General features: G+C 43.4%; 1 protein-coding gene across 3 annotated transcripts in view; it reads left to right on the top strand.

Annotated features, from left to right (window-relative positions):
* The window catches only part of LOC145344282 (uncharacterized), a 23301-nt gene extending 5231 nt beyond the window's left edge, over positions 1–18070 (top strand). For 2 of the 3 annotated variants that reach the window (XM_080191343.1, XM_080191341.1), the window contains exons 2-6: positions 6722–6921; positions 10434–10506; positions 11526–11616; positions 16157–16254; positions 17564–18070. In XM_080191343.1, the coding sequence (XP_080047469.1) occupies positions 6722–6921; positions 10434–10506; positions 11526–11616; positions 16157–16254; positions 17564–17856 (755 nt within the window). In that variant the 3' untranslated portion in view covers positions 17857–18070. The remainder of the gene's footprint in view (positions 1–6721; positions 6922–10433; positions 10507–11525; positions 11617–16156; positions 16255–17563) is intronic. The other variant, XM_080191342.1, reaches the window with a different exon arrangement.

The following is an 18070-nucleotide window of genomic DNA, read 5'->3' as shown; positions in this document are numbered from 1 at the left end:
GCACTTCGTGGCAGCCAGCATCCTGTAGGGGCCATGGACTGACGAGCTGTAAAACCAGAGTGGGGACAAGGGAGAACTTCCCTGCTCTTCTTCAGATAGAAGTCTCACAACACTAGGTTAAAGTCCAACAGGTTTATTTGGTAGCACAAGCCATTAGCTTTTGGGGCTCTGCCCCTTCGTCATAAGAACATAAGAAATAGGAGCAGGAGTAGGCCAACTAGCCCTTTGAGCCTGCCCCGCCATTCAATAAGATCATGGCTGATCTGTCTTGGCTCAGCTCCACATTCCCGCCCTCTCCCCATAACCCTTAATCCCCTCGCTTATCAAAAACCCATCAACCCGCGTCTTAAAAATATTTAGCGAGGTAGCCTCCACCACTTCAACAGGCAGAGAATTCCAGAGATTCACCACCCTTTGAGTGAAGAAGTTCCTCCTCAACTCCGTTCTAAACCGCCCCCCTTTATCTTGAGGCTGTGCCCCCTAGTCCTACTATCCTTTCTGAGCGGGAAGAGTCTCTCCACCTCTATCCTATCCATCCCATTCATCATCTTATACGTCTCAATGAGATCTCCCCTCATTCTTCTAAACTCTAACGAGTACAAGCCTAATTTATTCAGCCTCTCCTCATAGCTCAACCCCCTCAACTCCGGCATCAGCCTAGTAAACCTCCTCTGCACTCCCTCCAAGGCCAAAATATCCTTGCGTAAGTACGGCGACCAAAACTGCACGCAGTACTCCAGCTGCGGCCTCACCAATGCCCTATACAGCCGCAGCAAGACCTCCCTACTTTTATATTCAATCCCCTTCGCTATGAAGGCCAGCATCCCATTCGCCTTCCTGACCACCTGCTGCACCTGCAAGCTGGGTTTTTGCGACTCATGCACAAGGACCCCGAGGTCCCTCTGCACCGTCGCCTGATGCAGTTTTTCTCCACGTAAGTAATAATCTTTCCTACCATTATTCCTACCAAAGTGGACCACCTCGCACTTGCCAACATTAAATTCCATTTGCCATTTCCTGGCCCATTCGCCCAGCCTATCTAGACCCTTCTGTAGACTCTCCCCACCCTCCGCACAATTTGCCTTTCCACCAATTTTGGTGTCATCAGCAAATTTTGACACCCTACACTCGGTTCCCTCCTCCAGATCATCTATATAAATGGTAAATAGCTGAGGCCCCAGCACCGACCCCTGGGGCACTCCACTAGTCACCATCCGCCAATCCGAATAGCACCCATTGACCCTCACTCTCTGCCTCCTATTTGACAACCAGTCCTCTACCCACGCTAACACCCTACCCCCAACTCCATGCCCCCTGACCTTCTGCAATAACCTCTTGTGAGGTACCTTGTCAAATGCCCTCTGAAAATCCAGAAAGACCACATCCACCGGCTCTCCTCTATCCACCGCCCTAGACACATCCTCATAGAACTCCAGTAAATTTGTCAGACTTGACTTCCCTTTAAGGAAACCATGCTGCGTCTGCTCTATCAAGCAGTTCCCCTCAAGATGCCTCGCTATTTCCTCCTTGATGATGGATTCTAACATTTTACCTACAACAGACGTTAAACTAACAGGCCTATAATTCCCCGCCTTTTGCTTGGCACCCTTCTTAAACAACGGCGTAACATTAGCCGTTTTCCAATCTTCCGGCACTTCCCCGGAATCCAGCGACGTCTGGAAAATAACCACCAAGGCATCCACTATCACCTCCGCCATTTCTTTCAGGACCCTCGGATGCATTCCATCCGGTCCTGGGGACTTGTCCACAATCAGCCCCTCCAGTCTGTCGAGCACCACCTCTCTAGTAACAGTAATGTCATCGAGACCCTCCAGTCCTACCACCTTTCCATCTCTAACATCCAGCAAATTATTCACGTCCTCCTCCGTGAAGACCGAAACAAAAAAGTTATTCAAGACCTCAGCCATTTCCCCATCCCCTACCAAGGTGAGTGGGGAGTTCTAATCACAAACAGGGCATATAAAGACACAAACTCACCTTTACAAAATAATTATTGAAATGCGAGTCTTTACGAGTAATCAAGTCTTAAAGGTACAGACAATTTGAGTGGAGAGAGAGTTAAACATAGGTTAAAGAGATGTGTCGTGTCTCCAGACATGACACTTAGTGAGATTTTGCATTAGTGAGACTGCGTTGTCATGTGTTGTAAGGCCGCCTTGGAGAACACTTACCCAAAGATCAGAGGCCATTGAAGTGTTCCCCAACAGGAAGAGAACACTGTTGTATGGTAGTTGTCGAACGGTGTCCATTCATCCGTTGTCATAGCGTCTGCATGGTCTCCCCAATGTACCATGCCGGGGGACATCCTTTCCTGCAACGTATCAGGTAGACAACACTGGCTGAGTTGCAAGTGTATGTACTGTGTACCTGGTGGATGGTGTTTGATCTTCGGGTAAGTGTTCACCAAGGCGGCCTTCATGACAACACAGAGTTGCTGAGCAGAGACCAATAGCCAAGTTCCGCACATGAGGACGGCCTCAACTGGGATCTTGGGTTCATGTCACACTATCTGTAACCTCCATGACTTGCCTGGGCTTGCAAAATCTCACTAACTGTCATGTCTGGAGACAATACACATCTCTTTAACCTGTGCTTAACGCTCTTTCCACTCACATTGTCTGTACCTTTAAGACTTATTACCTGTAAAGACTCACACTCCAACCATTATTTTGCAAATTGAGTTTGTTCTTTATACGCCCTGTTTGTGAACACAACTCCCACTCACCTGACAAAGGGGCAGCGCTCCGAAAGCTAGTGGCTTGTGCTACCAAATAAACCTATTGGACTTTAACCTGGTGTTGTGAGACTTCTTACTGTGTTCTTCAGATAGGACCACAGAACATAAGAAATGGGAGCAGGAGTAGGCCATCTAGCCCCTCGAGGCTGCCCTGCCATTCAATAAGATCATGCTGATCTGAAGTGGATCAGTTCCACTTTTACATTCACCTAGGAGTCTAGATGGGGCCAGAGCTTAATTTCTCATTGGAAAGATAGCAGTTGTACTATTTCAGCTTTCCCTTCGTCTGAATGTTAACCTAGATTTTGTCCCCACCCTGTAGACTGGGTCTTACACAAAATCTTCAAACTCAGATGAGTAGAGTGCTGCCAACTGAGCTGTGCCTGACAGGATAGGCATTTGTGTTTTAACAGCTACCAGATTTGACGCAGTGACAAGTGAGGTTTCTTTTAATGAACATCCTGTTTCTCTAGATAGACTATCTTTGTAAATGTGAAGATACGTATCTGAGAATATTTTAGTCTCTAGTTGCAGTGATGAAAAGTAGTAAATCTTTCATTTACAGGAACCTACACTAAGATAAGAACATAAGAACATAAGAAATAGGAGCAGGAGTAGGCCATCTAGCCCTTCGAGCCTGCCCCGCCATTCAATAAGATCATGGCTGATCTGTCGTGTCTCAGTTCCACATTCCCGCCCTCTCCCCATAACCCTTAATCCCCTCTCTTATCAAAAACCCATCAACCCGCGTATTAAAAATATTTAGCGAGGCAGCCTCCACCACTTCAACGGGCAGAGAATTCCAGAGATTCACCACCCTTTGAGTGAAGAAGTTCCTCCTCAACTCCGTTCTAAACCGCCCCCCTTTTATCTTGAGGCTGTGCCCCCTAGTCCTACTGTCTTTTTTGAGCGGGAAGAGTCTCTCCACCTCTATCCTATCCATCCCATTCATCATCTTATACGTCTCAATGAGATCTCCCCTCATTCTTCTAAACTCTAACGAGTACAAGCCTAGTTTATTCAGCCTCTCCTCATAGCTCAACCCCCTCAACTCTGGTATCAGCCTAGTAAACCTCCTCTGCACTCCCTCCAAGCCCAAAATATCTTTGCGCAGGTGCGGCGCCCAAAACTGCACACAGTACTCCAGCTGCGGCCTCACCAATGCCCTATACAGCTGCAGCAAGACCTCCCTACTTTTATATTCAATCCCCCTCGCTATGAAGGCCAGCATCCCATTCGCCTTCCTGACCACCTGCTGCACCTGCAAGCTGGGTTTTTGCGACTCATGCACAAGGACCCCGAGGTCCCTCTGCACCGTCGCCTGCTGCAGTTTTTCGCCCCGTAAGTAATAGTCCTTCCTACCATTCTTCCTACCAAAGTGGACCACCTCACACTTGCCAACATTAAATTCCATTTGCCATTTCCTGGCCTATTTGCCCAGCCTATCTAGATCCTTCTGCAGACTCTCCACACCCTCCGCACAATTTGCCGTTCCCCCAATCTTGGTGTCATCAGCAAATTTCGACACCCTACACTTGGTTCCCTCCTCCAGATCATCTATATAAATGGTAAAAAGCTGAGGCCCCAGCACCGACCCCTGGGGCACTCCACTAGTCACTCCGAATAGCACCCGTTGACCCCCACTCTCTGCCTCGTATTTGACAACCAATCCTCTATCCACGCTAACACCCTACCCCCAACTCCATGTCCCTCGACCTTCTGCAATAACCTCTTGTGAGGTACTTTGTCAAACGCCTTCTGAAAATCTAGAAAGACCACATCCACCGCCCTAGACACATCCTCATAGAACTCCAGTAAATTTGTCAGACACGACTTCCCTTTAATGAAACCGTGCTGCGTCTGCTCTATCAAGCAATTCCCTTCAAGATGCCTCGCAATTTCCTCCTTAATGACAGATTCTAACATTTTACCTACCACAGATGTTAAACTAAGCATAATGTATTCTAACTAACTCCATTTGTTTTCTCACACTTACTAATTTTCTGACCTCTTAAGGTTTGTGCTTATTCACCGGACTAGTTCCTTTTCTAAAAGTGCATTTTATGACCTTTTTAGGCTTTATTTTATCTGGCAAGCACCAATGCTTGATGTGTGACAAGTTAATTCAAATAAATGTGCACGGAAAGTTGTAAGGTTAATTCCCACTGGGACGTTTTTAGCTTTTGGTGAAAATTTTCACAGTATTTAGCATCATGCATCATTTTAATTTGCACTTGGGGACTTCTGCGAGTTCCACTTGCAAACATTGACTGGTGGATTCTGGAAGGATGTTTCCTGTTGCAGGAGAGACCAGAACTAGGGGACACGGCTTAAAAATAATAAGTCTCCCATTTAAGATGGAAATGAGGAGAATTTATTTTTTCTGAGGGTCGTGAGCCTGTGAAACTCTCTTCTCCAGAGATTATAAGATATAGAAGCAGAAGTAAACTAGTCAGTGAGGTTTTGACTGATCTGATGTGATAATCCACAGTTCCACTTTCCTGTCTTAACCCCATAATCCTTGATTCCCTTACTGATTAAGAATCTGTCTCAGCCTTGAACATTCTTCAGGACCCAGCCTCTATCGAATTCCACAAATTCACTACCCTCTGAGGAAAATAAGTTTTTCCTTAGCTTTCTTATGAAATGGACGACCGCTTACTCTGAGATCATGCCCTCTGGTCTTCGATTCTCCCACAAGAGGCAACAATCTATCAGCATCGATCCTGCTAAGCCCTCTGAGAATCCTATATGTCTCTGCAAGGTCACTTCTCGTCCTTTTAAACTCCGATGAGTACAGGCCTAACCTACTCAACCACTGAGAGTGATAGAGGCAGAATTATTGAATATTTTTACAGCAGAGGTAGATAGACTCATGGGAATAGGCAAGAATGTGGCATTGAGGCCACTATCAGATCAGCCATGACCTTATTAAATAATGAAACAGGCTTGAGGGTTCAAATGGGCCTACTTCTGCTACTACTAACTTGTATGTTCCAATGAAATTCCTGAGATTGAAGTACAGAAAGCTATTGTCAATGCTTGGGAACCAGGAAAATGGGGTTTGACTAGGAATTTACCGTCCCTTGGTTCTTTTCAAAATTTTCCTCTTTATGTCCCCCACAGTCTATGTAGGAGCAGGAGTAGGCCATTCAGTTTTTCAAGCTTGTTCCACCATTCAATAAGATCATGACTGATTGGGTTATAGTGTCACCTCCACTGTCCTGTCATTGTCGTTTCCCCACTATCACCACAATAACGTTTGTCTATCAAAAATTAGTCTAACTCTGCCTGGAATATATTCTCCCTGACAATAGTTTTATTGCAGATTTTTACCTCTTGGTCTTTAGCCCTGTATTTACCTTTTGGTGGAGCATAAACACTGGCATGAACTGGTTAGGCCGAATGGTCTGTCCTGTGCTGCGTATACTGTGCCATCCTATTTGATTTGTGCAGCTGTTGTAACACAAAGGAACGTGTCTCCATACTGAAGAGATTTGGTGTCCTTGATAAATTTCCAGTTGATAAGGTTGCTTGCTGATACTTGGTTCCCTTAGGAACATGGCTGCCTCTGATTGCTGTCCTGTCTTGCCTATGCTTTTAACATAGGTTTAGCCAGATAACTTATTACCTCTCTTCAAATTGTATTGTTTTTACCCTTGTCGACTTTTAATACTTTGTAACTGTGATTTTCCAAAGCCAGTGGGCCTTTAAGATCACAGAAAAAGTGAAATATAGCAACAGTGAAAGGCACCAGCTGTCTAACATAGACACATTTTGATGAAATGTTTGTTCTAACTGAGCAGTTAATAGACACTGGAGCCTTCTCAGCTAATGCATCATTTTATATCACTGAATTCGACTCTTTCATTGCATGGTATCACTAGATAAATCAGTTGTATGGAGTATCATGTCATGTTGAATGTCTTTTCTTCAAATCTCTTCATTTGATACATATTACAGTTCCTGGAAGAGACCAGCCTTTGATTAGACACTCCCAACCAAATAGTCCCAAGGGACCACCTAATCTCAGGATGAGAAGTATAAATCAAAACAAAGTGACTGGCGAGAAGACTCAGGGCAGAAACAAAGGATTTGCTTTCCAATTGATGCCACTTTATGCAATAGGAATAAGTATATATGCAGTTTACAAACTTGTGCAGGTAAGCACATCTCTGTAGCACACTTTATGAACAAAATATTATAAGAATGTTTGTGATTACTGCTCACCTTTGACACTGACAAAGTGTTCATATTTTTACTCTTCCTAATGTTTTGTCATTTGCCAATATGACAGTGGTTTTTTTGCTATGTCAACCCACGTGTACAGGACATTGCTTTTCTGTCTATGACAACTGTTTTCCAGTATAACAAATGTATTAGTGATTTGGCAATGTAATGTTTACGATTCCACAGAATGTGGGCACACAAGCTAAGCCAGCATTTGTTGCCCATTTCTAAAATCTTGAGAAGGTGATGGTGAGCTGCCATCTTGAACCACCACTGTCCATGTGGTGTATGTACGCACAACACACAGTCCTGTAAGGAAGGGAGATCCAGGATTTTGACTCAGCGATGATGGAGGAACCGTGAGAGAGTCCCAAGCCAGGATGGTGAGTGGCTTGGAAGGCAACTTGCAGGTGATGATGTTCACATGCATCTGCTGCCTTTGTGCTTCTAGGTAGTAGAGGTCATGAGTTTGGAAGATGCTGTCAAAGGACCCTTTACAAAATGCACTGCAGCAACTCGTTGAGGGTACGTACTGTTTTCACTTTGCGTCAGTTGTGGAGGGAGTGGATGTTGAAAGTGATGGATGGCGTACCAATCAACTAGGCTGCTTTGATCTGGACAGTGCCGAGCTTCTTAAATGTTGTTACTTGAGTAGGGCAACGCACATCATCGTAGGAAGAAAAGGTCCTGCATTTATACTTTTATCTTTCACTTTTATAGCCAGTAAATTATTTCCAGAAGTTATAAGCAAGGCAAGGTTGCCAATTTGCACACAGCAAGGTCCCACTAATCGAGTGCTGCCTTCAAATATTGCTGTTATTCGGCTACTAATTTAATCTCTTTCCTCTTCCTCTTCCTGGAGTATAATGTTAGCAAGTGTGAGGTTATCCGCTTTGGCAGAAATTTTAGTGGGAGGGATTATTATTTAAAAGGCGAAAAGCTGCAGCATGCCACGGTGCAGAGGGACCTGGGGGTCCTTGTGCACGAGTTGCATCAACCCAGTCTGCGGGTGCAGCAGGTGATCAAGAAGGCGAATGGAATGTTGGCCTTTATAGCGAGGGGGATAGAATATAAAAGTAGGGAGGTCTTGCTGCAACTGTACGGGGTACTGGTGAGGCCGCAGCTGGAGTACTGTGTGCAGTTTTGGTCACCGCGCTTGCGGAAGGATATATTGGCCTTGGAGGGAGCGCAGAGAAGGTTCACTCGGCTGATACTGGAGATGAGGGGTTTAGTTTATGAAGAGAGACTAAATAGGCTGGGTCTGTACTCGTTGGAGTTTAGAAGGCTGAGAGGGGATCTTATAGAGATGTATAAGATAATGAAGGGGATGGATAGGGTAGAGGTAGAGAGATTCTTCCCACTTAGAAAGGATAGCAGGACTAGAGGGGACAGCCTCAAGATAAGGAGGGTGCAGTTTAGATCAGAGTTGAGGAGGAACTTCTTCACTCAAGGGGTGGTGAATCTCTGGAATTCTCTGCCTGTTGAAGTGGTGGAGGCTACCTCGCTGAATATATTTAAGTCACGGGCAGTTAGGTTTCAGATAGACAGGGGAATTAAGGGTTATGGGAAGAAAACAGGATAGTGGAACTGATCCACTTCAGATCAGCCATGATCTTATTGAATGGCGGGGCAGGCTCGAAAGGCTAGATGGCCTACTCCTGCTCCTATTTCTTGTGTTCTTATGTAAAACATCTGAGTCTTAAAGAATTATGTCCTCTTACTTTTATATTCTGTGCCTAAATTACATATTACACATGACTTACTGGGCCATCTATTAGCTTTGTAACCAGTTTTTATAGGGATATATTAATCTACCTACAACATTCAGGAAATACATTAAGAGGTGGGCAGATATAACTGACCGTGTATCATTCCTTGAACGATGTGGCTATCAGGTATCCATTTTTGTGCATCCTTTCTTTTTATATACTCAATGTTTTATAGAAAGTAAAACTAATCAACATGTTGGAATTAGGGCATTTTAGTTCATTTCTTTCCTTTCGCGATGTAAGATTTATCTTTCAACAATAATAATATTTATAGAGTACTCAATATAACAAAACATACCAAGACACTTCACAGGGGCACGATAAAACAGTGTATGACCAAGTCACAGAAGAATATATTAGTTTAGATGACAAAAAGCTTGGTCAGAGGTTGGTATAGGTGCAGCTTCACTGTGTCAATCACCACAACTTCCCACATTTGACCACAGGAATACAGGAAGTGTCAGGTCACAGCTCACAGACCAGATCACACCTTACAGCTACAGCTTGCATCTGTGTTTGATTATATCGTGACCAAAAATTCCAGCATGCTTAACTCTTAAGTCACAATTGCTCTTTAAAGCCAATATTGCCATTATTGGTGTTAAAATCATTGTTGGTAGTTGTTCAGTGTGAGGTGGTCCACTTTGGTAGGAATAATGGTAGGAAGGACTATTACTTATGTGGCGAAAAACTGCAGCAGACGACGGTGCAGAGGGACCTCGGGGTCCTTGTGCATGAGTCGCAAAAACCCAGCTTGCAGGTGCAGCAGGTGGTCAGGAAGGCGAATGGGATGCTGGCCTTCATAGCGAGGGGGATTGAATATAAAAGTAGGGAGGTCTTGTTGCAGCTGTATAGGGCATTGGTGAGGCCGCAGCTGGAGTACTGTGTGCAGTTTTGTGCGCCGCACCTGCGCAAAGATATTTTGGCCTTGGAGGGAGTGCAGAGGAGGTTTACTAGGCTGATACCGGAGCTGAGGGGGTTGAGCTATGAGGAGAGGCTGAATAAACTAGGCTTGTACTCGTTAGAGTTTAGAAGAATGAGGGGAGATCTCATTGATACGTATAAGATGATGAATGGGATGGATAGGATAGAGGTGGAGAGACTCTTCCCGCTCAAAAAAGACAGTAGGACTAGGGGGCACAGCCTCAAGATAAAGGGGGGGCGGTTTAGAACAGAGTTGAGGAGGAACTTCTTCACTCAAAGGGTGGTGAATCTCTGGAATTCTCTGCCCGTTGAAGTGGTGGAGGCTGCCTCGCTAAATATTTTTAAGACGCGGGTTGATGGGTTTTTGATAAGAGAGGGGATTAAGGGTTATGGGGAGAGGGCGGGAAAGTGGAACTGAGCCACGACAGATCAGCCATGATCTTATTGAATGGCGGGGCAGGCTCGAAGGGCTAGATGGCCTACTCCTGCTCCTATTTCTTATGTTCTTATGTTCTTTCTCCACCCACAGAGCCATGGGAGTTTTTACGTCTAGCTGTGCAAGCCTGTCATGCAGCAGAGAGTTGCACTGAATCGTGAAGTCTAAAAAATGAGCTCTTGTGGATAGGCTGCTTCCAAAAATCAATGATGCTGGCAGCCTATTAGAGGGAAAGCAGCTTGCAGCTATTGTAAAGGCTTTACAGAGCTCACTGCCGTACCTATAATTGTTTGAAATATCTTTTCTGGCATTTCAGGTAAAATTCAATGAAAATGAAAGGAAAAGCAAGGAGAAAAATAAGGAAGTTGACAAAAAAAGGAAAAATACAGGTATACGTTCAACAACACATGTAACTGTGTGGAACATGCAGTATTTGGTAATGATTAGTTGATGCATTTTCTGGTACAATTTTGCTTCTGCAGAAATCAATACCATTCCATTGTGATGGTGACTGTCAACTGTAACTTCTGAGCCCCAGAGTAGGGGGAAAATCCCAAAGGTACACTGGGAGCCCCACTCCCAAAAGTTCCTCGATAAGCATTGCATGGCAATTGCCTGGGAAATTCACATTTCTTTTGGTCAGTTGCAAAGCACTGGGAACCATTCAATAATGCGACTTAAATTGCAAAGTTTGGCTGGTGCTGACTGTCATCCAGCAATACTAATCCAGAAACAGTTAAAATAATTAAAAATGCTTTAGCTTCTGGGTAATAATAGCACTAAGCCATCACACCACCCTACCTGCCACACTTTGCAGAACACCCCCCACCACCACCGCCACCACCACCACCACCACACCTCAGACCCTTCAAGGGACTCCCATCATTTCTTACCTATCCATCTCAACTCTGCTCCTGACCCCCCCATGGAACATCCATGACCTCTCCCATGGGACTCCTGTCACACCTCAACTGTCACAACCCCTGATTACTGCATCTTCCCCACCCCCGCCACCTGATCTACCACTGGGCTTTCCTCACCCTCCAGACTAACATCCCCTCTTCGAAACCCCACAGGACTCATCCCACCTCCCACTACCATCTCCAGCTCAATCCAATTGGACTTCCACCCCATGATCTGGGCATTGGATGATTAGAAACAATGTGCAAGGATATGGGAGAAAAGGCTGGGGAGTGGCACTAAATCATAATGCTCATTTTGGAGAGCCAGTGCAGACACAATAGACCTAATGGTTTCTATCTGCATCATAACAATTCTGTGATTCTGCACTGTAAAATCACCTGACATAGTGCACTCAAGTCCCTAGCTGAGCTACAGGTAATATTAAGACTTGGACTGTGAGCAGCTCTAGGTAACTTTTTAGTAACTTCAGAAACTTTCGTACTAGAAATTCAGCTTTCTGAATTGGAAACGCGTTTGGCACAGACAGAGAGAATGCTGGACTCATTAGTAAAAGAATTAGATCCACTCACCAGCTGGTAAGTGATTGTTGCTTTTTCTCAGGTTGGTTTTATACTAAACATCCTTATTGGCTAACCAACACATTATCCCTCTTCAGCCTATTGGCAATTTTGATTCGATTAACCAGTGCGTCATCCATTGTTTCTCTTCTGTGACTCATCCCTATAGCATTTTCTTTCATGGCTCCCTTTTAGTTTCTATACCTATCTTCCTGACTTCTTCCAAAGGCAATAGCATAGTGTTATTTTCATTAGACTAGGGGATCCAAAGTAATTCTTTGGGGACCAGGACTCAGATCTCACCAATGCAGATAGTGAAATTTGAATTCATTTAAAATCTGGAATTAAATGCCTAGTGATGACCGTAAAGCTATTGTTGGTTTATTGTAAAACCCAACTCATAGAAACTCTACAGTGCAGAAGGTGGCCAATCGGCCCATCAAGCCTGCACCAACAACAGTCCCACCCAGGTCCGTAACCCCATGTATTTATCCAGCTAGTCCCCCTGACACTAAGAGGCAATTTAGCATGGCTAATCCACCTAACCCACACATCTTTGGATTGTGGGAGAAAACCAGAGCACCTGGAGGAAACCCACGCATACAAGGGAAGAACGTGCAGACTCCGCACAGACAGTTACCTGAGGCCAGAATCAAACCAGGGTTCCTGGTGCTGTGAGGGCAGTGCTAACCAGTGTGCCACCATGCCGCCCAGTTCACTAATGTACAGCAATATGGTTGACTCTTAAATGCCCTCTAAAATTGCCTTAGTAAGCTACTCAGTTCAGTTCAAGGGCAGTTAAGATGGGCAATAAATGCTGCTCCAGCCAGTGATGCCCAATCCCGTGAATAGAACAAAATACCCACTTCATGTGTCAATATGTTATCTCCAGTGTCACACAAGGTTCAGTTGTTGGTTCCCCTCCTTATCACTTTATTTAAACTAAAGCCATTCCATATATGTGCATTGATCTATAGCTTTGCTTCTCAGACATCAGCTATGAATTCATGATTGTTGCTATGCTGAAGACAGTTGTTGATAAGCTGAACTGACTAACTTTGACCATGACATCTTGTTTAGTTCTCACCATAACCTCCACTTTTCAGGCTCTGTTTTGAACCCTCTCCCAAATTGCTTGTTCTGGCTACCCTTGACCCTACTTAATCTTAGTCTACTGTTCTTCACAAACTTAAGCTACAAATCACATACACAGTAAATTGCCAAGATTGCGTCTTCGATCTCTGTAACATTTCCAGCATGCCCAATGGTCCACTCACTGGCCTCAGGCTCTCCCCGGAGAAATCCCAGCTCATCCAAAACTGTTTGCAACCCTCCTGGTCCTAGTTGCCTGTCACACTTGTCCTCACCAACCTCCATTGGCTCCCACATCTCTTGGCGCATTTAGCTGAAGATCTTTGTTCTTACCTACAGTTCCATTTGTGTGATTGCTTTACTCTATCAGTATTGCAGCTCTTCATCTCTGCTCACTGTTCAGCTGTGCCGAATTTGGCTGACGTGTTCCTTTCTCCATGCCCTTCCCATTATTTCACTGGTGGAAGACCCCACAGCTCTCATGGTTTTCCCATGAGAGCTGCCTTGCTTCATCTGTTTCCGTTTTTAAGAGTCCTCCAAACATACCTCCTTGACTTTGCATTTGGTCGCCTCGCCTAAATCTTGAATCCTTGCCCAGTTTGTATATTTCCCACTTTCCACCTCCCGATGAAATGCCTTCACTGTGTTAAAAGGGCTACAGCTAGCTGCATTAGTGATTTAAAATGGAATTTATTCACTTGGGGTATAAATAAAGAACAAAGAAAAGTAAAGCACAGGAACAGGCCCTTTGGCATGATGCCTGCCTAAATTAAAACGTATGCACTTAGGGAATCTGTATCCTTCTGTTCCCATTCTCTTCATGTATTCATCTAGATACTCTTAAGTGATGCTATCATATTTGTTCCCACCACCTCCCCAGGCAGCGCATTCTAGACATTCGCCACCCACTGTGTAAAAAAAACTTAGCTCACACATCTCCTCTAAACTTTTCCCTATGCACCTTAAACCTATGTCCCCTAGTACGTGACTTTTCTACCACAGGAAAGCACAACTGACTATCCATTCTTGTCCATGCCACTCATAATCTTGTAAACCTCTATCAGGTCACCCCTCAACCCCTGTTGTCCCATTGAGAACAAATCGAGTTTATCCAACCACTCCTCTTGGCTAATACTCTCCAGACCAGGGTATGGGGTCTACCACTTGCTCAGTTCCAGTTAATTAGCTATCTAGTTACTTCAAGCCTAATTGCTGCTCTTCAAATTCTAACCCCGTACCATTTTCCTAAATCGCAATATAATAACGAGTTGTGCGTTCAGCAAAGACTGCTCTGGTTATTTATAAACATTTTATACTCTGCATTGTGCCTCTAGTTGTTGGAAACATAGGACTGTACAGGATCGGAAAAGACTCTACAGTCCACCTGGCAGGTCCCACAGATAGTTATTAGGTAGGAAAATCTTAGTACTGAAACTATTGTAAGCTATCCACCTCTGGTTGATGTTAACCTGTAATTGCATGTATGGATTTCTGCTTTATGGCAGCTCCTGCCCTCTGCTATCATTGACCACTTATCATAAACAGAGGATTAGAACTTAACTGACAACTTTCCTTATACAAAAGAAAAGTCTGAAGATATAGCATCACTTCTAATTTGGCCTCTATGCCAGATTATTGAGGTACATGTAAAGGTTTACCTCCTGAATGAATTAGTGTTTGCTAGCTTGAAATAAATCACTGTTGCATTTCAATGCTGTAAGTTCAAACAAGAGGCAAAACAGAAGAGTGGGGCAGCATGTGGGAGTTGTAGGCTTTTACTCCGAATGGAAATTGACATTAAAGAAATTGTAGGGCAGCTGGGGAAGGGCAGGGGAGTGGCACTAGGTGAATTGCTCTTTCAGGTGATTAGCACAGGCACGACAGGCTGAATGGTCTCCTTCTGTGATATAATCATTCTAGGGCCCTGCCATGGCCGCCCTGAAATGGGGACGGGTGAGGCTCGCAAAACGGCATTTCCCATTAGCCTCGGGTGTGATCTTACGAGCCCCGGGCGGTCGTGCCAGTAAAATCAGAGCCTCTGATTCCAAATAAGTTTTACAATGAGCTGAAGATGTTAACAGTGCATGAATTTGTATGCATGTATTCTATGCCTGGGCCAGTGGAATGTAAACACTGTCTGGACCAGTGGAATGAACAGACATGTATGTACAATACTGTAACAAATGAAGATCATGCTGATCCAGCCTTTGTTTAATACACAGTTGATGCAGGAACTAATCCCACGTACATTATATAATTTACTTTCTCCCCACATCATACAGAGAGTAAGCTTTGGTTGAGCAGGAGAGAAAAGCACAAGAGTTAGAGTAAGTGGTGAGAAAAACACATATTGGGGCATGCAGAGGAAGAAAGTCACTAGTTGGAATGAGTAGGTGCAGAAGAGAGAAAAGTAAAGCGAGTAAAGAGAGAGAAGCAATAGAGTTAGGCTATTGAGTAAAGGTGAGAGGTAGTAGATGGGTTGGAATTAAGTCCAGTAAGGTTACTGTAGACCAGGACTGTCTTTCACAATAGCTCCAGACAGGAAAGTAAAACTCTGGGTGACATTTTACAGTTAACCTCCTAGTTGCCAAAAATTGATTCAGCCAAAGTAACAAAACTTTACCTGTTTCTGCTCAGAGCCAAGCTCTGGAGTTGGAGTCAATGATATCTTCTGTTTATTTGCAATGCCAACATTATAACTAGCAGCTAAGCCTCGGTTACCTTGAATTATTTGTGGCTACTTGATGTATTTATCTTGCACCAAGTTTTTGTTTTTTAGGAGTTGCCAATGAATGTCTTTTTTATAATTTACTGCTTAAAGAATTAGTTAAATTGCAAAATATCTAATATACTTACAACATTTTGTTTGAACAAAAGAAGAAGCATGGGAAACAACAATTAATAACTGCCTGGAGTGAAATTTGTTCCAACAAATCTCATGGTAGCACTGTGGTTAGCACTACTGCTTTACAGCGCCAGAGACCTGGGTTTGATTCCCAGCTTGGGTCACTGTGTGTGTGGTGTTTGCACATTCTCCCCGTATCTGTGTGGGTTTCTTCCAGGTGCTCTGGTTTCCTCCCACAGTCCAAAGATGTGCAGGTTAGGTGACTTAGCCATGAAAAATTCTCCCTCAGTGTACCCGAACAGGTGCTGGATTGTGATGACTAGGGGATTTTCACAGTAACTTCATTGTATTGTTAATGTAAGCCTACTTGTGACAAATAAATAAACTTTTAGTTTACGAAGTATCCAACTGTTCTGTATGATTAGAATACTTAAAGCATAAGGAATACCTATTCCTAGCAGCCCTGTGTTTGCTATTAGTTGTAAATGAAATAATATGATGCTTAGTTTGCAAGGTAACTACATTTCCTTGGTGAAACAATGCTAAACAGCTATACCAAATAATATCTTGAACCCTGCTTAATTTTAACATTTCACTCTTGTTACTTTGCATTCATTATAGTGTCAATGCCGTCGCTTCTGAGCAGAAGAATGAAATTATGACACAGCTTCTGCAATTAAGACAGCTGGTGAAAGAGAGACAGACGCCTAAGATTGATGGTAAATAATTATACAGTAAAGAATTGAAGTTTTATAATAATTAATAAACTATCTTAGTTTTTCTTGTCAGTGTCACTTCAGTTTGTAGCTTTTCCTTTTAAAGTTCTTCTTAAAACCCCCTCTTTGACCAAATATCATGATGTGGAGTTGCCGGCGTTGGACTGGGATGGGCACAGTAAGTAGTCTCACGAGACCAGGATAAAGTCCAACAGGTTTATTTGGTAGCGTGAGTTTTCGGCGCGCCACTCCTTCATCAAGTGAGTGAAGAATTGGGTTCACAAACAGGGCATATATAGACACAAACCCCAAGTAAGGCTTACGTTAACACTGCAATGAAATATTTCCTTCCACATTCTGAAAAGTGTGCTGGTTAGGTACAGTGACCTGAATAGGCGCCGGAGTGTGGCGGCTAGGGGAGTTTCACAGTAACTTCATCGCAGTGTTAATGTAAACCTTACTTGGAGTTTGCGTCTATATATGCCATGTGTGTGAACTCAACTCTTCACTCACCTGATGAAGGAGCGGCGTTCCAAAAGCTCGTGCTGCCAGATAAGTTGGACTTTAACTTGGTGTTGTGAGACTACTTACTGGACCAAATGTCATTCAGTGTCACATTGTTTTTTGATATTGTGCCTGTGAAGCCCTTTGGGGTATTTTACAATGTTAAATGTCCAATATAATTTTTAAAAATTCATTCATGGGACATGGGCATTGCTGGCTGGCCAGCATTTATTTGTCCATCCCTGGTTACCCTTCAAGGGCAGTTGAGAGTCAACCACATTGTTGTGGCTCTGGATTCACATGTAGACCAGACCAGGTGAGGATGACAGATTTCCTTCCCTAAAGGATATCAGTGAACCAGATGGGATTTTCCGATAATCAACAATGGTCATCAATAGAATCTTAATTTCATATTTTTTTTATTGAATTCAGATTCCACCATCTGCCATGGCGGAATATGAACCCAGATCCCCAGCTCATTAGCTGAGTTTCTGGATTAATAGTCTAGTGATAATATCACTAGGCCATCATCTCCCCGGTTGTTGATCCCATAACATGATGGTAATCCGTATATTTTTAAAAGTTCATCAATGCAAAAGCTTAAAGTACCCTTTTAAAAGAGGTAGTACTGTTGGAATTAAAGGGGACATTTGGAGAGAATATTATATTATAAAGGCAGATATTTTTCTTATTTTTCTTTAATTCTTATGAAACTGCTATTTTTCTCCCAGTAAAATACAGTTTAATATCATTTAAAATATATATTTGTGTTTAGTATTGTGATTGAAATGTTTTCTTCCAAATCCAGAAGAAATGACTCCAGTAACTGAGAATCTCAAAGAATGTATGCAGGACATTGAGATAAAGACACAAGTGTTTGAAGACCAGGCCTCCACAGAGAGTGAGGAAGACTTGATAGAGGACATTGATTCAACAACTGACAACCCACTTTCATCATCATATTTTGATGAGATTGAGTCTGGGAGCAGCATTTCCACAGAGGACATTGAAGAGAATTCTGAAACAGTTGCAGATTTGTCAGAAACTCAGGAACTTATGAAGTTGAGAAGACGCAACAAAGTAATTGAGCTTGGGAAATGAATTGATGAAGAACCTTGTATAGCCATACTTTGTGCATCACTGATCCATTTTGCTTATTGTTGTGTGGTTTTGCAGAAATATTGATCTGTTGCTGGTGATTTATTATTTAAAAACACAATCCAGTAGCAGATAATTTTTTTCCATATATACATAGTACCATATAAATGTTGTATTTAACACCATAATTTGTTTGTTCTGTGGTAGTGGTAATGAT

The sequence above is a fragment of the Carcharhinus amblyrhynchos genome, chromosome 6 (assembly GCF_965287045.1).
Source record: "Carcharhinus amblyrhynchos chromosome 6, sCarAmb.v2.hapA, whole genome shotgun sequence".
NCBI lineage: Eukaryota > Metazoa > Chordata > Chondrichthyes > Carcharhiniformes > Carcharhinidae > Carcharhinus > Carcharhinus amblyrhynchos.
This window is presented reverse-complemented; position numbering and strand designations above follow the sequence as displayed.